This window comes from Metarhizium album (genome assembly GCF_000804445.1).
Source record: "Metarhizium album ARSEF 1941 chromosome Unknown scaffold_1, whole genome shotgun sequence".
In the NCBI taxonomy this organism is placed as follows: Eukaryota; Fungi; Ascomycota; class Sordariomycetes; order Hypocreales; family Clavicipitaceae; genus Metarhizium; species Metarhizium album.
In genome coordinates this window covers 2,794,672-2,816,181 of record NW_024467575.1, presented here as the reverse complement: position 1 = coordinate 2,816,181, position 21,510 = coordinate 2,794,672, and the positions used below count along the sequence as shown (strand labels likewise).

The window sequence follows — 21,510 nt, the reverse complement described above, 5'->3', positions numbered from 1 at the left end:
TTTAATGGCACTGGCAACCGGGCTTATTCACTTTATACCTTAGCTAGGCATCTGATCATCTGCGTGGGTCAAGTAGACACGCCGAATACAACTCATTTTTACACTCAACCTGTCGAGGCGTCTTCCGCGCCATTTCGGACGTAAAAGGCACGCTTAAAAGTCGGACCTGATTTAGGCACATGGCCTGTGCTCGGTGACGATGTGAACTCGCCTAGACACGTACGTCGCACTAGTCTCAAAGCGTTGGTCTGTGGAGGCCAGATTGTTGGGATAAAAATATGGGGCAACTTCACAAGTCCAAACCTACAAGCCAGCATCTGTATTTCAAAGACAAAAATACTCCGTACCCCAGACGGAGTTCTGTCACCCCTCAAGCATCCTCCCCTCGCTTCAACCTCCTCTCACTGTTGCCCACGCATATTTACCCTACCACGGAGCAATGAATTCCAAGAAGTCGAGACTGGAAATACAGAGGTTACCGGGACTGTCCCTACCACCTTGATACATATCACCACCCGATCTTCCCCATCCACTCTGAGCTTTTTTTTATCTTGGAGTATTCAGTGTTCAACTCGAAGGCTGTCCATGTTCAGTTCTTAATCGCATACACCAGCCGGTACTTTAGGCCATGACTTCTTATTTTTATCACCTCAAATTTGAACTGTACCCTACACCGGATCCGACAGGTACAAGTTGTCAACGAGCTCGGCAAGCCCGTCTCTGGGTGCCGTCGCCCGCCACGGACGTCTTTGACGACTTACCTTTGCATCCACACCCAGCTCGACCTGTGACTGGTGTTTTACCGTCGTACCAGAATTCGCACAGCTTCTCTGCGGGCGAATCTTCCTCTTCCTTGGCGTCGACTTCCCCCGACAGCCTTCCCGACAGTGTGATCGACTGCGGCGGGTCTCGTGCCCCCGTTCGCCGCTCCCACAGACGACTTGAAATCATATCGGAGAGACAGTGGCTTGAGAGGGTGAATAGTGATCCTCCCCCGCCGTCTAGTGCTGCCTTGCACCCCCAGACTGCCGTTCGGGACTGGCGCTTTGGCCGAGTGAATATCGAAACCATCGACCCAGCTGCCGCTGGAGCTGCCGTAGGCATGGCAGGAGAATCGAGTCGGGCCGGCCCGTCTGCGGCGCCAGCCCTTGGACCGTCATATGGAGGAGAGGGAACAGCTACAAAAGCCAGTTTCATACCGTGCGAAACGAAGAATACCGAGCTTGGATGGGGCGTCGTCCACTTTTATCGAGAGCCCGATGAAACTACTGCATTTGGCGGTCCTCAGCAAGAACAAGAGGCGGCGTCTCCCTTGGAAGGTTGCACTACCTTGTGCATACCTGCCGTACCAGTGTACATGTCGCCCAGCGACCTGTTGGGTTTCGTGGGCGAGCGATGGCTCGAAGATATAAGCCACTGCCGAATGGTAATGACATCAAGTATGAATAGGTATTTGGTTTTGTTGAAGTTCAGGGATAGCAGGTCTGCGAAGAACTGGAAGCGGGAGTTTGACGGCAAGGTTTTCAACCCGGTAGAGGTATGTTTGCTGTATACCTTTTCCTTCGTGACATTCAGCGTGGCGTTCGAACAAGTATGCTGACTGGTGATTTTAGCCGCAACCGTGCCATGTTGTATTTGTAAAATCTATCACATTCGACACACCAAAGTTGCCACAACGAGCCGATTACTCCAAGGCTCAACCGTCGTCTTCTGCTGTCTCTAGCAGCCTCAAGCCGTTCCCGCCGCCGACGCCGAATCTGATCGAGCTACCTACCTGTCCCGTTTGTCTGGAGAGAATGGATGAGACAAGTGGGTTGCTGACGATTCCGTGCTCCCACATTTTTCACTGCAACTGCTTGCAAAGTTGGAAGGGATCAGGTTGTCCCGTCTGTCGGTTCACGAATGCATCGGGCCTGGAAGGCACCTCCAACAGCCCGGACAACCCGTACTCACAGCCATTTGGATCGTCAGTATCGAATCTATGCACAGTATGCGACTGCACAGATGATCTGTGGATCTGTCTTATATGTGGCTACCTAGGCTGTGGACGATATAAAGGCGGCCACGCAAAGGACCACTGGAAGGAGACGGCGCACAGCTTTGCCCTAGAACTAGAGACGCAACACGTATGGGATTACGCTGGTGATGTATGGGTCCACCGACTTATCCGTGACAAAGGCGACGGCAAGGTGGTAGAATTGCCCAACAGAAGTAACCAGAGTGGGCGTTCTCTGGATGAGGATGTCGTGCCTCGAGCGAAACTCGACAGCATTGGCCTCGAATACACGCAACTCATCACGAGCCAGCTCGAGTCCCAACGAACGTATTACGAAGAAATGCTCAGTAAAGCCGTCGACAAGGCTGCCAAGGCTGCCGCCGCCGCCGAGTCCATGGCCCTGCAGTCATCCGCGGCGACGGAGAAACTCGAAGAGCTCGAGGATAAGTTCAAATCTCTGACTATGGATACCATTCCGCAACTAGAGAGGGATTTGGAGCGTGAGAGGAACAAAGCCTCCAAAAGCGACACGCTCGCTCGGAACATGAGCAAGTCGCTCCAAGAGGAAAAGCGCGTCAACGAGGGCCTCTTGAAGAGGATCGAGCATCTGGGCCGTGAAAATGACAAAGTGACGAGGCAGCTGGCGGAGACGAAGAAGGAGGTGGACGAATTGAAGGAGATGAACAGGGATTTGAGCATGTTTATTTCAGGACAGGAGAGACTCAAGGAATTGGAGAATGAGGGCAAGCTTGAGGAGGGTGAGCTGCAAGGGGGCAGTGCCAGCGTGCCAGAGAAAAAGGGGAGGAGAAAGCGGTGATTTCGGGACGGCGGAGCGCACCATTGCCGCTGTCATAGTAATGATAAGAGGTCCCCGTTATGTCAGACCTCTACCAGCCAGAATTTTCACGACCCGCCAGCGACTAAGCGGATGAGCCACTTGATGATTGGGTATCTGCAATTGCGAGAATCTATCTGTTTATCGGTGACTTGACATTGACGCATGCATACTATGAACGGCGAGGAGAGATGACGTCATAGAGATGAAAGAAGGGTCTTCAGCAACTTTTGTGAATGCTGTGAGGTTGGTCTGCGGAGCCCCTGAAATGCAACAAAGCCGCCGCGAAGGAGATTGAAAGGATCTTTTTCCTTTTCTGTTTCCACGTCTCCCTGGAGCTTCAATTGACACGTGCTTGCGAGACGGGCTGTTCTCTTGAACCGCACGTGCCGTGCCGGGCGTCATCACAGGCTGTCGAAACCGCCGAGCTGCAAGGCAAACAAGCAACCAAGGCGAGGCCAACGGGGCTGGTTCAGATGTTGGCGATGGGGAAGCATCTCCGAAAGCACCCGCCCGCCGTCTTTGCGGGGGCAGCCACATCCGTCACGGCCGGTCTCTTTCCTTTTTTTTTTTTCCCCGCGGGGAGGGGAGGGAGATGCTGGTGGAACGAGGTCCGAGGCTTACACGGAGTACGGCTTGCGGCGATGTTGAGATGGCGTTCAGGGGGAATACGAACCGGAGTTGGGTCTGTCGGTTGAGCGGCCTGCGTTATCGTGGCGGTCTTTGAGGACGATTTCTTGCCCCCACTAGCCCCAGTCCCGTCTTGTGCGAGGTTGCATGTTCTGTCAAAGTGGCGTGGCGAGACGGGTTGATAGGGCCGAGGAGGCCATTTGTATCTGTCGATGGCGACGTCGCAGGGCAGGAGCCCAGACGGCGGTTGGGATAACGGTTGGACGTGCTGGTGGTTGTCGAGGTTTCGATTGAGCAACGTCTGAGGCTGCAAAGTCCAGACAGAGAGAGTACTTAAGTACCTAGGTAAGTACCTAGGTACCTAAGTGCCTCGGGAACCTGGAAGTACTCCGCATTTATTCGCTATCAAACGCCGCGTTTTAGTCTGTGCGTAGCCGTCAAAGTACTTAAGTACTTAAAGTAGTACGGAGTACTGATTAATTTGAGGACGGTAGCCAGACTGACTGACGTCTGCATCGTCTGACGAGCTGTGCCGCCCCGGCGCCCCTCTTTGGGCCCCAACCCCTCCCCTCCTCAGTGGCTGCTGATGATCTAGCCACCTTTGGCCGTTGCGCCAGGTCGACTGGCAGCTACTCGAGTACTTAAGTACCTAGGCACTTAGACGTACCGTACCCAGGAAGGTACCCGGATACCCGGCCGGGGCAGGGAGGAGCTCCGGCTGAACTACAGCACCAAACCAAGTCGTTCCAAATTCCAACCCTCACGCTGCAGCCGACATCATCTCAATCTACGCCCCAATCTCCTCCTCCACCTCGCGCCCGCTCTTCTACTTCCCCTTCGGACGGGCATTTGTCCCGACTTTGCGCTTGACCACCACGCCGTCTGTGTGTTGGTTGTGTCGTGACCATTGACGGCCCGCGACGCGCAGCGCAATCAGACGTTGCATGAAGATTCGACGACACCACCGCGTTGCAGCCTCGCGCCATGGCCCCAAATACAGAAAAGGATGGCCAGCGGGCTGAGGACAATGCGACTCCCGTAAGGGAGCTATATCCCATGGTGAGCTGGAAGTATGACCTGTTCCTGTACATGATGGGCAACTTGGTCGACCTGTTCTTCCGTGAGGTCGTGCCACGAGGATCATGGAGAGTCCCTCAATCCGGTCCGGTACTATTCGTCGCCGCACCACACGCGAATCAGGTCAGTCGGTACAGCTTCAGTTCCTGCACCAATCCGCTTGCTTCACAACACTGCAAACCTGCCGATGTGTTCCTGGATACTTCAAAAACTGACACATGATTGCTTGCTATCCTGCAGTTTGTCGATGGGCTGGTGCTTCTGCGAACTCTTAAACAACAGGCCGGCCGTCGAGTGTCTCTTCTCATTGCCCAGAAATCAGTCCACGGCTTCATCGGTTGGGCCTCTCGACAGGCCGGCGCTGTGCCCGTCGGTCGTGCGCAAGATGCGACAAAGTCTGTCCCGGGTACCATCTACCTCCCCGATCCCATCCACGATCCCACACTTGTTCGTGGCGTTGGCACAAACTTTGGTACTGGCGACGGGCAGACCCACGGCATGATCTTCTTGCCGCCGGGGAAGAACACTGCCTCTGTGAGCAGCGATATTGCCCAGATCCTGGGCCCTGAGCAAGTCAGACTCAAGAGACCATTCAAGGGAAAGCTCGCCATGCAGCAATTGACCGGTCGTGACGACATTGACGAGGACGGCAAGTTTACAAACAAGAGTGTAAAGGGCCCCGCACCAGGATATCAAGGCACAGCTTTCAAGGCGGCACCCAACATTGACCAGACAAACGTTTACGAAGCCGTCTTTTCACGACTGAGACATGGCGGCTGTGTGGGCATTTTCCCTGAAGGCGGTAGTCACGACCGCACAGAGCTTCTCCCTCTCAAGGCTGGCGTCGCCATTATGGCGCTTGGCACGCTGGCCGAGGCGCCAAACTGCGGACTCAAGATCGTCCCTGTGGGCATGAATTACTTCCACGCCCACAAGTTCAGAAGCAGAGCCGTTGTCGAGTTCGGCACACCTTTTGAGATTCCTCCACATTTGGTGGAACTCTACCGCAACAACCAGCGGAGAGAGGCCATCGGTCAGGTAATTGATACTGTGTACCAGGCCCTGAGTGCCGTAACCGTGTCTGCGCCAGACTACGATACACTCATGGTCATCCAAGCAGCTAGGAGACTGTATAATCCTACCGGAAGGAAGCTGCCTCTTCCAGTCGTTGTGGAACTCAACAGACGGCTTGCGATGGGCTATGAGCGCTACAAGAACGATGCACGCATCGCATCTCTATCAGCGTCGGTCAAGAACTACAATTCGCAACTTCGCTATCTCAGCCTCAAGGACCATCAGGTCCAATACGCGAAAATGTCCATCTTCAAAGTCCTGTTCCTCCTTGTGTACCGCTCGATCAAGCTCTTGCTCCTGTTCTTCTGTACCGTTCCAGGCTTACTCCTATTTGCCCCCGTCTTCGTAGCGACCAAGATTATCAGCATCCAAAAGGCAAACACGGCACTGGCAGGCTCAACTGTCAAGGTCCGAGGCCGTGATGTAATGGCCACCTGGAAAATCCTCGTGGCCATGGGTCTGGCTCCTACCCTCTATCACTTCTACTCCATCATAATCGTATTCAAGGTCTGGCAAGACAGGTTCTGGGGCTACGTTCCTACGTGGGTGCCTTTATGGCTGGCATACGTTGGCATATGGCCAGCCATGATTGGTCTCACCTTCGCGGCCTTGCGATTCGGCGAGGTTGGCATGGACATTTTCAAGTCGCTCCGTCCCCTGATCTTGTGTTTGGTGCCCAGTTCCGACTTCAACATCCACACGCTGCGACTTCGACGGGCAGAGTTGAGCGCCCAGGTGACGGATCTGATCAACACCCTAGGCCCTGAAATGTTTCCCGACTTTGACAGGACTCGCCTTGTGCCGGACGTATCCAAGCTGGAGAGCGGCGGTGCCACTCCCGAGCGAGCCCACAAGCGCAAAGACAGCGACCAGTCCAACACGAGCGCCGACGCGGAAACGCCTCCAGTGCTTTCTCGCCGCAGCACGACGCAGTCTAGTCGCGCCCTCCCGCGGAACGACTCCTTCAGCAACATTGGTGCCGTTGGCATCTTCTCCACTCGCCCGCCATCCCGATCGAGAAGCAGGTCACGGCCCAGCAGTGCCGGAGGCGGCTTTGGCTCGGGCGGCTTTCCCATCAGCGGCTTCACCACTCTGGATTCTGCCGAGGGATTCAACGAGGCCACCCGAAAGATTCGACAGGCGATGAAGGATCGCAGGAGGAAGTCGGACAAGCTGCATGCAGCCGATGATGACGATGACGAGGATAGCGAAGAGGAGGGATACGATGAAGCGAGGAAGAAGAATATTTAACAAATTAGATGTGAATGGCAAAAAAAGGTTGCAGTTTAGACTTTTCCTCTGCCGAAACCGCCGAATTTAAAAAAAAAAAAAAGGCACGTGGCCCGAGTCGGACAAGGATGGATACGTTTCAAATACTTGTATACTGGGAGAGTACTTTCTTGATTTGTTGCAGGAGTCCTCTTCGGGTCAATCAACACATCGAATGAGTCATGATGTTTTTCGATATGGGCTTTGGCCAATTCTTGACGGTGCGAGGAATCTGGGAGTTGTAACTACGGTGAATGACGACGCTCAACTGCTTCCATCACGACTTGCGCCAGTGTTTGTAGCCGAGTTGGGCCGTGACAAGCGTTTTGAGGGGTCAGTCGAACGGCTACGAACAGCGTAGTGGTTGGATCTAATGACGAAGCCAAAACACACCCTTGGCCTGATGAATTCTGGCGGCCTCCACACCTTGTCGCTTGCAAGGTCGATCTTGATCTTGGATACATGCTGGCATAGGCGGACAGATGGGGCTTGAACGGCCAATGATGGATTCCAGGTCGGTGCTGCCTGCGAGCAAGGGAAGATGCAGTACGGATACGGGGGATGCATTCATATTGTGCCGTCACACGGAATGCAAGGCGCAGGGTTCAGGTGGCCGGAGCGGGGTGGCGATGGATGAGGGACGGATCTGATAAAGCGACAAAGCGAGGCTCGGCGATACGCGGCTTTTTCGAAGCAGCACAGACACACGGGGCCAAAACTCGCGCGGAGAGTGGAGCGGGAAGAAGCCGGGCTGTGGCAGAAAGGACACATGACTGCAGCACGAGGCAGGCGGTAGGCGATTCTCGGATCTGATAACGGAATCCGGAGCGCAGCTGGCTGGCACTTTCCTCGATTGTCCACTCGAGCTGGTTTGACCCCACGACGACTGAAAAGGCTGCCGTCACTGGCTGGTCATTCCAAACCCCACCATCCACCGTTCCCATCCCACGTCGTCCCGACGTCGAATTTTCCAACCATCGATGCATTACTACTCCCTGCCCGGCGAAACCCAATCCTATTGGGACGGGAGTTGCCAGGCTCTTGTGCCCGAGGGCCACAGCCCCTTTGGCTCGCCAAATCGGCGGCCGCGATCTTCGACAAGGAACCCTTCGGCCCGGCCTTTGTTTTTTGCTTTGATCCCCCTCCCCAAAAGCAAATCCGAAGCGGCCCATGCTATCCTCCAAACTTCTCCGTATAAACCCCTGGGCTACCTTTTTCGCTACTTTTTCTTTTTCTCCCTCCCATGTCACCCCATCTCTCGCCCTGCCGCGCATGCCCGTTAAGCAGAAAATGGCCGTCTCGCTCAAATCACTCATGTCGTCTGTCCTTGGGGGCGGCAAGACACCCACGCCTGCCTACAACCAGCTGTTCGAAAAAACGGACCCAGACAAGGACGGGGAGGAGTGCTTGCACGACTGTGATAGTTGCACGATACGGTATCCGAGGGGGTTCAAGGTTGATGAGGAGGATGTGCTGTATGGGCAGGTCAAGGGGTGGAGTACACATGTGTTGGTGGGTACGGGGAAGACGGACTGGGTCAGAGATGTGGGAGATGAGAAGGGGAGTGTCATGGAGGCCATTAGCAAAGCGGAAGGCCCAAGTAATGGGGTGAGTAATTACTTGTATCTCTGCCGTTGCGGTGGTGCCAGAGTTCAACACGCCCAAGCCATGGACGTTGAGGCCCCAGACGTTGTCCTCACTCTGAGATGGGGAACCATCTCATATTCACGACACCGTTCTTGGAGACAGCCACGGCTGACGCTTCTTGCAGAGACTCATGCTTTCGGCATCAAATATGCCCACGCCAGACGACACAAGCGACTACTCGCAACCCACGACTGTTCTCCTACTCCCTGCCTTCACCCTCGTGGAGAACGTCCACCCAACCAACGTCACCACTCTCATCACTGAAGTCATCAACAAGGCGCCGACAACCGTGTCGCCGCTCACACCCCCTTTCTTCCCGCGGTCTCTGCCCAGTCTAGATACCCACGTTCCCGTCCTAGGAACAAGAGCCTGTCCTCATAGCGCCGTCATTCTGATGTGCAGCCACAAGACACGAGATGCCCGATGTGGCCAAAGCGCGCCGCTACTAAGGAAAGAGTTTGAACGTCATTTGAGACCCCTGGGGCTGTATCGTGATCTTCACGACGAGAGACCGGGCGGCGTCGGCATCTACTTCATCAACCATGTCGGCGGACACAAGTATTCTGCCAACGTCATGATTTACCGGAGACCGAATGCTTTTGGACAAGATGACGTTGGAGAGACAAGGGCACATTCGCATCCAAGCGGGGTAAATGGAAGCTCCAACGGTACCAATGGCCTCTCGAATGGCGATGATGGCAGGCCCGATGTTGGTGCCGCGCAGGGCATCTGGTTAGCGAGAGTAAAACCCGAGGACTGTGAGAATCTGATTAGATATACTGTTCTGAAGGGAAAGCTGGTCAAACCGGAGAGTCAACTACGGGGTGGTTTTGACAGAGTCAAGGGCCTGACGAGTTGGTAATGGGGGGGAAAAAAGCAAAACGGGACGTGGCACCATCAAGACAAAATACTACAAGGCGGCGGCGGCGGAGAAGCTGATTCGAGACAGCGTGTGGGAACAAAACGTCGCGATAGATACCAAGACAGCGTTGCACGGGAGCGCCATATAATTCCTACAAAGGTTTACATGCGACGCTGACACTAACTATACTACGATTCCGCGGGACAACCAACATCTCAGAACTGGCGGCCCACAGATCATATACAAGGTCCGTCCACCTTTGATGTCTGAAACAAGGTCAACATTCAGGTTATTCCTGCTAACCAAGTCGGCAGATGTGCGAGCGGCTCATGGAAAAGAGGTTACGGAGCGGCGCCATCAGACGGGCGGATCATCTACGGTCCAAGGCTCTTGTCCAACCTCAGACGTTGGACATTGAGTGGATAAGTCTCTCTCTCTTTTCTGCGAAGGCTAGATTTCTCGTTGGTTATAAAACTCACACCCTCGGCCGAGCAGCTTGGCAGGTTGAGCGTCCGATTACGAAGGCATCATTACAGTACTCTTATCCTGTAATCAGAGGGCGCACAGGTGCGAACACTGTCTCGATTACTTTTTTTGGGGGGTGGGAGGGCACCCATACGCTTCAAATTTAGAAGTACAATGTGCGGCATAGTCGGAATTTCACCAATCCTGCACAAGGACGATTTAATTTCCCCTCTTCATACTGCATACGGCAGCGGAAGTTGCAAGATTCAGGGACGTGGCGAGCAGGCAGCACGGCAGACTTTTTCACTGGAGTATGTGAGAATTGGAACAGATGAACAAGACGACTGTATTGACTGAATCTGCAAGCAAGAGAAGGAAGAGATGGAGATGGAGAGGCAAAACAAGACAAGACAGGACAGGACAAAAACAGGCCCATCTTCATTGTGGGAGTGCACAGAAAGAATTTCCCTGGTAGTTGTTGTCCCACGGCCAATTCTCATCATTTTTTGAGTTTAAGCACGCGTTAGCCACGAGCTGCGCGATGTCTTGTTGTTCATTCATGGGGAAGGGAGCAGTCAGAAGCTCCAAGTCCGCCGGCTCAGCCGGCTCAGCCTGCGGGTTTTGCAATATCGTGCGGCAGCGTTGCAGCAACTGGGACACTGCGTCCAAGGTTCCGTCGTAGCCGTCTCTGCGAACGGTTTGCTGCGGCTGGGCCGTGGCCAGAGTCAGAGAAAAGCTGACAGGGCAGTCCTTGAGGCGTGCACGAGTTGCGTCTACACAGTCCAGCAAGGCCTGAACGTCCCGGGCGGCTTTGACGTGTAGGTCGTTGACCCTTTTGGCTGACCTGTCCTGGATTTTTCTGCCTTGCTCCTCATGCTCTCGTTTCAGCTGGTCGAGCTCTTCATCCGGCTCCGGCTCCGGATAGGCATGACGGCCAGACGCAGACGACGCGCGAGAAGGCTGAGGCGTGGGGGGATCCGCGGCCTGGCTCCCCTCGTAGTTCATTTCGTCTTCAGATGCGGTTGATGCCGACTCGTACAAAGGCAGCTGGGGCATGTTCAGCGGTGTCTTCTGTGTGGCCTGACTGGAGGGGTAAAAGGGAGTCGGAGGTGCTTGCGACATTTTGCGCAAGGCAAAACGTTGGTTTGTTGTCGAGGGCGAAAAGGAGCCGGGAGACAAGTTTGCAGCGGATAGCGTTAGGGAGAAGAGAGAGACGCTTAGCGAGGAGAGGCAAGCGCATCTCGAACTCGACTTCGGGGCGCAAGGCCACATATATACGCATCCATGGCAGACCAACAACGAGAGAAGACCACCAGTGCACGTTTCCCATGTTGGCGCTTGGGTGGGGGGAAAACATGAAGTATCACAAGTGTTCTATCAGGGGAGTCGGGGAGGGGGCCGTGGAGTTTGGCGAATCTCTTCCCGAACAGACGGCAAACGGGACTGGAAGAGACGCAGAGGAAGCGCACAGGAAGCCTTGTTGCCATTGTGCCAGCCTGACGATGCTGCTGCAGGTGGTCAGCAGTGAAGATTGCACGCTCTCCAGGGCTGCTTTTGCGAGAGAGCTTCTCGAAAAGGACTTGGCACAAGGGGCGCGCGAGAGAGAGTGTGAGTGAGTGAGAGAGAGAGAGAGAGAGAGAGAGAGAGAGAGAACAGTCACCACGCTGGAGAACGAGGCATCTTCTCGCCATGACAAAGCGATGCCTCGTGAACTGGGGGCCCTCTCAACGAAGCGTGTGATGTGCCCTCTCTTTCTCAAGTGGCTGACGTTGGGAAACTACTGTCTTGACGAAATAGGAGGGAATTTTCTTCTTCTTTTCTCTTCTCCCTAGGCTTCTCTCTCTCTCTCTCAGTCTCTCTTTCTCTCTCTCTCTTTCTCTCTCTCTCTTTCTCTCTCTCTCTTTCTCTCTCTCTTTCTTTTGTTTTTCTCTTTTCCTTCCTTCGGTTTTTCTCTCCTTCTTCCCCCTTTCTTCTCTTTGTTGTGTATGCTTATGCATGGCAGCAACCATGTAGTCCAAGGTGGCGTGCTCTGAACTGCGTGGTGAGGTGTAACCGTGTGCAACGAAACGAAAGACGAAAGGAGGCCGTATAGCTCCCCCGCCACGACGCGGCGACTGAGAGAAAAGTCGGAAACAAGCGCTGCCGACGTGGTGGACTTGTAAACCGCCCGCGGCGCACTGCAGTCGCCTTCCCCTTTCTCTGCGGGACTTGCACGCCGTCTCGCATCATCAGGCCGCAGAGGCAGCTCCCAACGCACCCGGGTGCCCTATCTGATTCGGCCACGGCTGAACCGACGGAGAAGAAGGAAAAAGTCTTGGTAGGACGGTCTACGAGGGGGAACGTGCTTGCAGACGGGCCGGACTGGGCCGGCTCTGCGTCGAGGCACGGATGAATGGGTCCTGGGTGCTGGAAAAGGAAAAGAGCTGCCGCCCAAAGAAAGACAACGGCAAACGACGAATGGAATCAAGGAATCGACATGGTCAGGGTGTGGCTTGCGAAGCAGGTGCAGCAGCACGGTTGCGCAAAAGGGGACGAACGGAGCAAGGCCGGAAAAGAGACAGACATGGCAGCGGGCCGAGTTCCGTCATGACGCAGCTTGTCATATACACGGGAGGAAGCCGTCTTCCTTTATCACAGAACAACAAAGGAACAGGCTCTCCTTGTTCTGTGACAAGGTCTAGGTCAGAACAAAAGTGCGGCGTACCCACCACCCCGGGTGCCTTTGTTGCAGGGAAGCGTGGTTGACGAACAATGCAAGCAAGGCGGACGGACGGACGGACGGACGGACGGACAGCATGGTGGTATGGGACGCGCACTACAGAATGCGGACCAGTCTCTCTCTCTATTTACTTGACGCATTTAAATTCCGTGTATTCCATGTATTCCACCCAGTCAGTCTACATTCCCGCGACATTTGCGGCGCTGATGTCAAACCTCATCTGCAAACTCAATCAACCCGCATGTATGTATGTATGCATGTATGTATGTACGTATGTATGCAAAGATTTCCCCAACACGCCACGGAAGCTCCCCCCCTAAATAACCCTGGTCCGCCAGAACGGCCGGCGCAAAGATGCGAAGCTAGATGCTGAAAATGTGGTTCATCACGTCATTACCACGGACAGAGCCGTTGCCTCCACCGCCCAGCCCGTCTGGACCACCACGTACATGCGTGGATGGCGTGGCCCAAGTGATGCCGCTCCCGTCTCGGCTCGCACAGGCACAGATGGATCAGATGCGCTCGCGGCACCGCCTCGCAAACGGCCGCCTCGGACTCGGACTCGGACACGGACACGGACGCAGGGCGGGCGCGGCGGCGTCGTGCGCTCCCGCCATCAAGGGGCCGCACGCGCGTCGCTCCCCCGGATGCGTGTGGGCGTGGGCGCCGGCGCCGTCGTCAGTCCACTATGTCCCCCGAGCCGCTGCTGCTGCTCTCGCTCGTCTGCGGGGGGAGGAGCCTGCTGACGACGCGGACGAACCTCCAGATGCCGAAGGCTATGAGGGAAAGCAGGACGAAGAGGACGATGATGATGATGGCGATGACGTGGTTGCGCTGCACCATGGTGGCGTGGCGTGGCGTGGCGGTCGGCTCTGGCCCGGAGGGTGTGCTTTTTTTATTTTTTTTATTGAATTTGAATTTTATCTTTCTTGTCGTTCTTTTGCAGGGTTTGCTTGCAGCTCGACGGCGCGCGTGTCCGAGGTTTCGGAGCGCACGTGGGGCCGGCTGCGCTGAAGCTATTCGCGGGCGGCGACGCGGCGGGCAGGACAGGACAGCACGGTCCCGTGGCCTCTTCTCTGGTGCGCGCCGTGGACTAGTTCTGGAATGGACGGGATGGGACGAAGCGGCGAGCGAGCTGGAACGCACTTTGACTCTGGGAGCAAGCAGGATGGGAGATGAGGCGTCGCGTGCGGTTGCCGCGTGCGTGCGTGTCTGCTCATATAGAAGGCGCCTGGTTGCCCTGCCACCGGGATTCTGCGCAAGCCCAAGCAAGTCGAAAGTCAATAATGGGATGGCTGGCGACCGTTTGGCGTTGGCGTCGGCGTTGGCGGTGGGGTTGGGTGGGGCAGGGGCCCAGCCGCGTCTGCAGCCCAGCCCCAGCCCCAGCCCGGCCCAGCCCCAGCCTCCCCCCTGCCTCCTGCCTCCCCCTGCAAACCTGCTGCTGCCTGCAGACCCAAGTCGACTTTGATTTTTTATTTCTGCGTACGGAGTACGGGATTCCGCACCGGCCTTCGCTCCAGCAACTCCGAGCAGCTCACAGCATGTTTTTGGTCTTGGAGAGTTGGAACAATTTCATCGCCCCAAATGAGCCCGCCATTCCATCTGCCCTGTCCCTATGCTGCTCCTCCTGCCTGCCAAGGCCCCTCCTTTACTCCTGTGTGTTCGCCATGGAGATGCTTCGTGCAGTATGAGAGCACGTGTTGCGCACAAGACCAACCCAATGGTCTGCTCAGATAAAGCCGGCGTTGACGAGCACCCAACTATGGTTTGTCCACACCCAACAAGCCAGTCCAGTCCAGGTAAAGAAAAATAAATAAATTAAAAAAAAACCCCCCGAGTCGGATTGCTCTCGCCCACTCCGACCACGTCAGGCCATCCATTTCCCCTTCCCCGAGTCACCTCTACGCCGCCGTCTTGTCATCATCTCGAATAATCTTGACATGTCTTTCGTAGAATTGCAGCATCTGGCCGTGCGTCAGTCGTGGCAACATTTCTTCTGCCTGTCGGGCGTCCGACGTGGCCGCCGCACGTACCTTTTGGGGACACTTTTTGTAAATGACAGACGTGGGGCAGGGCCCCAGCCGCGTCTGCAGCCCAGCCCCAGCCCCAGCCCGGCCCAGCCCCAGCCTCCCCCCTGCCTCCTGCCTCCCCCTGCAAACCTGCTGCTGCCTGCAGACCCAAGTCGACTTTGATTTTTTATTTCTGCGTACGGAGTACGGGATTCCGCACCGGCCTTCGCTCCAGCAACTCCGAGCAGCTCACAGCATGTTTTTGGTCTTGGAGAGTTGGAACAATTTCATCGCCCCAAATGAGCCCGCCATTCCATCTGCCCTGTCCCTATGCTGCTCCTCCTGCCTGCCAAGGCCCCTCCTTTACTCCTGTGTGTTCGCCATGGAGATGCTTCGTGCAGTATGAGAGCACGTGTTGCGCACAAGACCAACCCAATGGTCTGCTCAGATAAAGCCGGCGTTGACGAGCACCCAACTATGGTTTGTCCACACCCAACAAGCCAGTCCAGTCCAGGTAAAGAAAAATAAATAAATTAAAAAAAAACCCCCCGAGTCGGATTGCTCTCGCCCACTCCGACCACGTCAGGCCATCCATTTCCCCTTCCCCGAGTCACCTCTACGCCGCCGTCTTGTCATCATCTCGAATAATCTTGACATGTCTTTCGTAGAATTGCAGCATCTGGCCGTGCGTCAGTCGTGGCAACATTTCTTCTGCCTGTCGGGCGTCCGACGTGGCCGCCGCACGTACCTTTTGGGGACACTTTTTGTAAATGACAGACGTCTCATGCTTCGTCTTCTGTCCGTTCTTCCATATGAGATAGACGACAAGCTTGCCTTTTCCCTCGTCCTCGCAAGCGTCAATCGTGGCGATTTCTTCTTCCCAGGAGCCCGCAGGTGGCTGCCACGGTTTGGCGCTGGCAGGTGGTGCCGAATCACGAGGATGCGTGCCATTCTTTCGCGATCGCTTGGCCGTCGTCGTCGCCGCCGCCGCAGCGCCGGCGCTTGAGGCTGCTCGGCCTCTCTTCCTCCCCCTTGCCGCCTTCTCTGTCTCGTTGAAAATGTTCTCTCGCCCACCAAACCTGCGAAAGTACTCGTCTAGGATCTCCTGCGCCGATTCTCTGCGGCCAGATTAGTCATCCAATTGCAGATCGTCGCTCGCAGCCTCACCCGCAGTCGCAGTCGCAGCATCATGCATGTACTCACACCAGATTCTCCTCAGGCTCCCACGTCAAGTCCTTTTTGGACTCGTAGCCTTCCCACTTCACCTGGAACCGGAGACTGCCCTGTTGACGCCCTCATTAGAAACTGTGCACAAGGTACCCTGGGGATTGTTTCCGCGACCAACATCTTCATCAATCATGTGGCTCTTGATTGCTTCGACGATGAACCTAGGTCCGCGTCAGCAAAACATCCCCTGCCGTGAGAGAGCGGACGGTGCATACACGTCCTCCTCGAGATCCTCGTCCGCCTCATCGTCTTCCCCGTCAACCTCGCTGCCGCCATTAGCAGCCACAGGTCCTTCTTCGTCGTCGCTCCTCGCGCCGGGTGCATTGTCGGCCAGAGATCGCGAGCTTCGGGAGGATCGCGTCGTCGTCGCCTGCGGCTCCATGTCCGAAGTCTCATCGTCGCTGAGTGCTACAGAACCGTAAGTTGCATGAAACACACAGGCAGCGCATCATCACCAATCGTCGGCTTGGCGACGGCGGCGTGCGAGCAAAGAGCTTCGAGCCAGAGCCGCGATGGGGTGAATGGGCCAAGGAGCACCATCCACCCCGCGCGCAGACTTGTCTTTTGCCAAAGGATCGCGTACCTGGAGGCATTGCTGCTGAGTTGCGGAGGGTTCCCACGAGTCGATTCAGTGGTTGTAGAGAGACGAGGCCGCGCATTTGTCGCCAATCGGCGTGCTTGAACCCAGGCTTCTCGCACGATGTTTTCTGAGCAGACGCGCTCGACTTGGACTGACCAGTTGAACTTGGTGGAGAAGCAAGCCACAGGTGGCTGAGGCTGAGGTGGTGGTGAGGCGCGCATGTCACGTGCGCTGCGGCTCCTACCTTGGATGGCCACAGAATATGAGATGCGTGTCTGGGACGGTTGAGAAAACCAGTTCCGCATCGTCAGAGCATTAACTTTCCGCGGTGCGTCTCCAAGGATTCTGTGTGGCCTGTGGAATGCTCATTCACCAGGCAGTCAAGGCTCTCTCAACTGCCTGCGATGGAAAAGCGTGCTTAATAGAACAACAACTCCTTTTATTTCAGACGCCAACTCACATGGGAGACGAATCGATACGCAACGTGCCCTTTTGCAAGTCATTTGCCAAGAAGTAAGTTACATGGGAAGCAGGGATCAGAATCTGGCTGCGGCGTGCAGAGAGTGATGGTCGCCTTCAGCTTCAGGTCCCAACTTGATGGATGAATGGCTACAAATCTGCCACCATCTGTTGCCGCGCAGTTCCTATCTCAGAACTTTCGAACTTTCTTGCACTAGGGGTTGCGCTCGTTGATGGACCCATGACCTCGTGCTGGAGAGGCACTTCCAAGATAACTGCACTGCTCACAATGCGGAGTCGCCAAATGTCCGTCTTGACTGACTTGCGAGACGCCTCCAGACAGTATATCAACTACCGACCGCGGTGACGGGACGCCGGATCGATTGTTCTAAATAATTACAAACACACACACACACGCTTTAAGTCAAGCAGCTCATCTGCATCTTTGAGAGGAATTGTCTCCCAGATGGAGCTTGTGCCAGCATGGCGAGACTGTAGGTTGGTCGACGCATGCTTCTAACGGTAGTAATTTCCCTTTACACGACAAGTATAATCCGTGGTCGTTTTTCTCTACTTGCGCCATCCAAGAGAGGGTCGACAAGCTACTTGAGAAGATGACATGTCTATCATTGACAGGTCACTTGTGCCTGGCTGTCGTGACTGACAGGCTTGGTTCAGACCGAAGAGGCCGTCTGATAGGACTACATAGCTGCACAAGAACAAGGCAACGGCTCCCCACGTTACGGGTGCTTCGGGAAAAAAAAAAAAAACCACGCAGTCCTGTCATTCGCAATGTTCTTCATAGTCGTCAGCTTGTGGGTCGAGTTTTAACTACACACGAGGCGCACGTTGCGTCGTGAGCGTGGCGCAGGTGAAACATGATGCAACTTGCGGCCCAAGAAATTCACCCCAAAGAAACCCTTTGTTCACTGGACTTGACTTGACCCCGGAAGACTGGTCATTCAGCTACGGAGAAATCCACTTGGTGAGATACGGGTACATGGGGTATTTGCACCCCATCGTGACTAACTAGCACATTCCAGTCCATGGCGCTGCATAAGCCGCCCATCTCTAGATGCACTAGGCCGGTGTAAAACATGCCAATGCTCTTTCGCCTGGTAGACATTCCACCCACGTAGACTCTCATCTCAGAAGTAGTCCAGATTCGCAGGCTACACGTGCGTCATGATTTCCCATGGGGCAAAGGCGGCGTGACGCGACAACAGGAGCACATATTCTTGCCAACGTTCCCGGACGGGCAGATGGAGAGAAGCGAGCCTTGATCACCTCGGGATGTTCGATCCGTACGTGGCCTGACCATTCCAGGGCGAACTACGAAGGGTCAGGCTGCGGCTTCTCGGGTGGCCAGCACGTCAGTCGAGGTCACGACGCAAAAAAAAAGAAAAGGAAAAGAAAAGAAAGGAATCATCTGCCAGCGCGGAAACGACGTTTGTACAAAACGACCGGAACAGAGGATATAAAAACACACGGCTCGGCATGCAAGTTTTCCATTTCTATACCTGGCCTCCCGATCAACATCCATCTACATACAAAGCCCACATCATATACTCGTACCCCCCCACAGAGCCATGAAACCCTGCGAGCTCCCGGGCCTGGCCCTCGTCGGCCTGGCCCTCGTCGACCTGGCGGCCCCGGGACCGCTCCCCGCCGCGCCGCCGCGCCACGGCCTGCCCATCGTCAAGAGCACAACCACGCCCGACGGCCAGACCCTCGACTGGGTGCCCGTCTCGTCGCAGGGCACCGCCATCAGCAGCCCGCCGCCGCGGCCCCTCCTCAGGCGCGCCCCCAGCCGGCGGGACGCGGCCATGGTGGAAGCCATCAGGCCCTCGGACCCGGGGCCGGCAGGAACGGTGCCGATCCTCCGCGCCCGCGGCCCCACCAAGCCGATGAAACAGCCCCCCCGGCCGGACGACCACAACGCCACGACGGCAGCGGCAGCGGCGGCGGCGGCTCTGTCCGGCGGCCCCCCCTCGTACCAAGGCAGGCACTGGTACGCCAGCACGGCGCAGACGGTCGACAACCACGGCGGCACAGCGACGTACAGCCTCTTCGAGGCGTTCGTCCAGCACGCCTCCGACTTCTCCCTCCTCCAGGCGGCCGTGGTCCGCAACGACGCCGCGCACGCCGGCACGCCGCCCAAGAGCCAGACCGTCGAGGCCGGGTGGATCAACTACCCCGACCAGGGCGCGGCGCCGCACCTCTTCTCCTTCTACACGACCAACAACTACGAGTCGTACGGGGACTACGTGTGCGGCTGGAACCGCGACGTCGCCGGCTGGGTGCAGTACGACCCCGTCGTGTACCCGGGCGTCGCGTTGGCGCCGCTCGCCGCCGTCCGCGGCGCCCGCTACGAGGCCGACATCGGCTTCTACTACTACCAGGGGAACTGGTGGCTGCACACGCTCGGCCGCTTCGTCGGCTACTACCCCGGCGGCCTGTTCTCGCGGGGCGTCAGCCCGACCGACACGCTCGACCACCACGCCGACCAGATCAGCTTCTACGGCGAGGTCTACAACGGCGAGGACGGCCTGACCACCTCGGACATGGGCAGCGGCGAGTTCCCCGACGCGGGGCTCGGCTCGGCCGCCTACCTGAGGAGCATTGCCTACTACGACACGGCGGACAGCGCGCGCGACTACGACGGCAGCGGCCACCTCATCGTCAGCGACGAGACCAGGTACGCCCTGTTGCCGGCGTGTAACTCGTCTTCCGACTGGGGCACGTACTTTTACATTGGGGGCCCGGGGGCCGGCGGCGTCGTCGGCGCCTAGTAGGCCGTCTTGGCTTGTTGTGCGGCCCCGGCACGGATACGACTTGAATGCGACACACGACGAGAACGAGGAGGAAGCGGGACGCTCGGTGGTGCCCTCGGGTTTTGCGCATGCTTGAGATTTTTTTGGCCTCTTGGTGGTTACATACTGCTGTGTTTGGAAATAATAACGCATAGGCATAACGCAGAACGAAACGCATAATGCATGGCAAAGCGGCCCCAATCAAGCATGACAGAGGAGGGCCTGGCCCTTTCTAGACCCTCTTCGTGCATTGGACTATTCAACATTGACCATGCATTCGTTTGACGTGTACACTACTAAGCGGTGGCTTGGGGCCGGGCGCACATGGCTGGGGTCACGTCTTGACGCTGGCCACGCCTCTCAACGGCCACCTCATGTAGATAACGCATGACACTTATTACTCGATGGTACCAGCACGGTCGGTGCCATCCATGGACGTTGAACCACCATAGCCACTACGTAGTAGCATCTGCTGGTCGCTGGTTCTTATTACATCCCCAAACTTCTGCCAAACTAGTCAATCAGAGCTGAGACTGTGGAACTAGGGCAAGATAAACCGGTAACAAGGCCCGGGCGTCGGCCCGTTCACCGACGAGCAGGCCCCGCCAGTGTTCATTTTCCTTCCTTGAAGCTTGGATACTTTTGGTTTGGCGTAAATAATGGGGTCCGAGGTTGCCTTTCCCTTTTTCGTTTTACCCTTTGCCCTTTTGTCAAGGTTGGGTACGAGCTACGTCTATTAACAACAGCTGCTAATTTGGAAGAGAAAAAAAGAGATATTCGCCGGCCACGGAAGCGTTCTAAAAAAAATAGTTCAATCATCAGCAGGACCCATTCGTAGCATGGAAATGCCCAAGACTGACATCCGTCCGGACCTTGTCCACGTTTTAGCCAGGTCCGGAAGATCCGCCGCCTACAATCAGACGAACCAGAGCCAAGCGGAAGGAGAGACACTAGGGCTAATGAACTCTCGGCTCGGATACCCCCCCGCAGGGCATGCCATGGCCTTGAGCGAATCTCTGTTGATCTCGGCTTGGGCAAAGGCCGTGTGTGTTGGCAGCCATATCTCGGACCCTGTTTTCACCATCCAGCCAACACACCAACAACAAAAGGACGTATGGAGCGTCTCGGGCGCCGCCACAACGGATTGGCTGTCCGCGATCAGCCTCACAAGCCTTGGTGCCAACCTGAGGATATAACGAATTGGCAGACGAGCAAATAGGGGATTCGACTCAGACAGACGGACCAATAGGCCTTGCGGTAGAATGCAATTAGATGGAGTGATCAACGGGCAGAAGGTTGGACTGGACACTTACCCAGGTCGAGGTAGGCAGCTTGAAAGCCCAGCGACGTTAGCGCCGCGCCACTTCTCGAATCTCGCCGAAGGGCCCTGAGCGAGGTTGCAAGCGCACTGATTCCCTGGACTTTTACACTCGGCGGCTCGGTGTCGGTTGGTGTCGTATGCAGTGAGTAAGGAGTCATGAGAGTCTTGGGTGTCAGGGAGTGGCCCAAGACAGCCAACCGCTGGCACCTTTGGCGGAAGGCGCCCGTCACTGGTCAGAGAGGAGAGTGATTTCCCCATTAGTGGAAACCTACGCGGGTCCAAGGTCGCTGTTGCTGGGTGGGAAAGAGCACCAGACGCCAGACGCCAGACGCCAGACGCCAAGTCGCGGTACTGAGTACTCGGCACTCCGTGCGACCGTGGGCTGGCGCTAGGGCCTTAAGCGCGTTGACGCCAACCCAACGTCTGTGCCGACGGTCCTGGAGCGCCAGGGCATGCATGCATGCAAGTCGAGCATCACGGGCAACACAAGCACGAATTTCGGGGTAGTGACAGTGATGCTACGCAGG

At 56.2% G+C, this 21,510-nt stretch overlaps 6 protein-coding genes across 6 annotated transcripts; 4 read left to right on the top strand and 2 right to left on the bottom strand.

The window, feature by feature from the left end:
• Window positions 1-628: 628 nt before the first annotated feature.
• MAM_00805 (RING-10 protein) lies at window positions 629-2,813 on the top strand (the record flags this gene model as incomplete). The annotated part of the gene is made up of 2 exons (XM_040819604.1): window positions 629-1,537; window positions 1,614-2,813. 2 exons carry the CDS (start codon window positions 629-631, stop codon window positions 2,811-2,813), a joined length of 2,109 nt encoding a protein of 702 aa, XP_040682869.1.
• A 1,632-nt stretch (window positions 2,814-4,445) lies between these two features.
• Window positions 4,446-6,863, top strand: MAM_00804 (glycerol-3-phosphate O-acyltransferase; the record flags this gene model as incomplete). Its single annotated transcript, XM_040819603.1, has 2 exons — window positions 4,446-4,661; window positions 4,779-6,863. 2 exons carry the CDS (start codon window positions 4,446-4,448, stop codon window positions 6,861-6,863), a joined length of 2,301 nt encoding a protein of 766 aa, XP_040682868.1.
• Window positions 6,864-8,171: 1,308 nt separating this feature from the next.
• Window positions 8,172-9,390, top strand: MAM_00803 (sucrase/ferredoxin domain containing protein; the record flags this gene model as incomplete). The annotated part of the gene is made up of 2 exons (XM_040819602.1): window positions 8,172-8,489; window positions 8,653-9,390. 2 exons carry the CDS (start codon window positions 8,172-8,174, stop codon window positions 9,388-9,390), a joined length of 1,056 nt encoding a protein of 351 aa, XP_040682867.1.
• Window positions 9,391-10,293: 903 nt separating this feature from the next.
• MAM_00802 (uncharacterized protein) lies at window positions 10,294-10,977 on the bottom strand (the record flags this gene model as incomplete). The annotated part of the gene is made up of 1 exon (XM_040819601.1): window positions 10,294-10,977. The coding sequence occupies one exon, from the start codon at window positions 10,975-10,977 to the stop codon at window positions 10,294-10,296; it is 684 nt and encodes a 227-aa protein (XP_040682866.1).
• Window positions 10,978-15,199: 4,222 nt separating this feature from the next.
• Window positions 15,200-16,403, bottom strand: MAM_00801 (heterochromatin protein one; the record flags this gene model as incomplete). Its single annotated transcript, XM_040819600.1, has 6 exons — window positions 15,200-15,262; window positions 15,332-15,701; window positions 15,787-15,866; window positions 15,929-15,971; window positions 16,026-16,218; window positions 16,394-16,403. 6 exons carry the CDS (start codon window positions 16,401-16,403, stop codon window positions 15,200-15,202), a joined length of 759 nt encoding a protein of 252 aa, XP_040682865.1.
• Window positions 16,404-18,438: 2,035 nt separating this feature from the next.
• On the top strand, window positions 18,439-19,641 carry MAM_00800 (carboxyl-terminal proteinase; the record flags this gene model as incomplete). Its single annotated transcript, XM_040819599.1, has 1 exon — window positions 18,439-19,641. The coding sequence occupies one exon, from the start codon at window positions 18,439-18,441 to the stop codon at window positions 19,639-19,641; it is 1,203 nt and encodes a 400-aa protein (XP_040682864.1).
• Window positions 19,642-21,510: the final 1,869 nt, after the last annotated feature.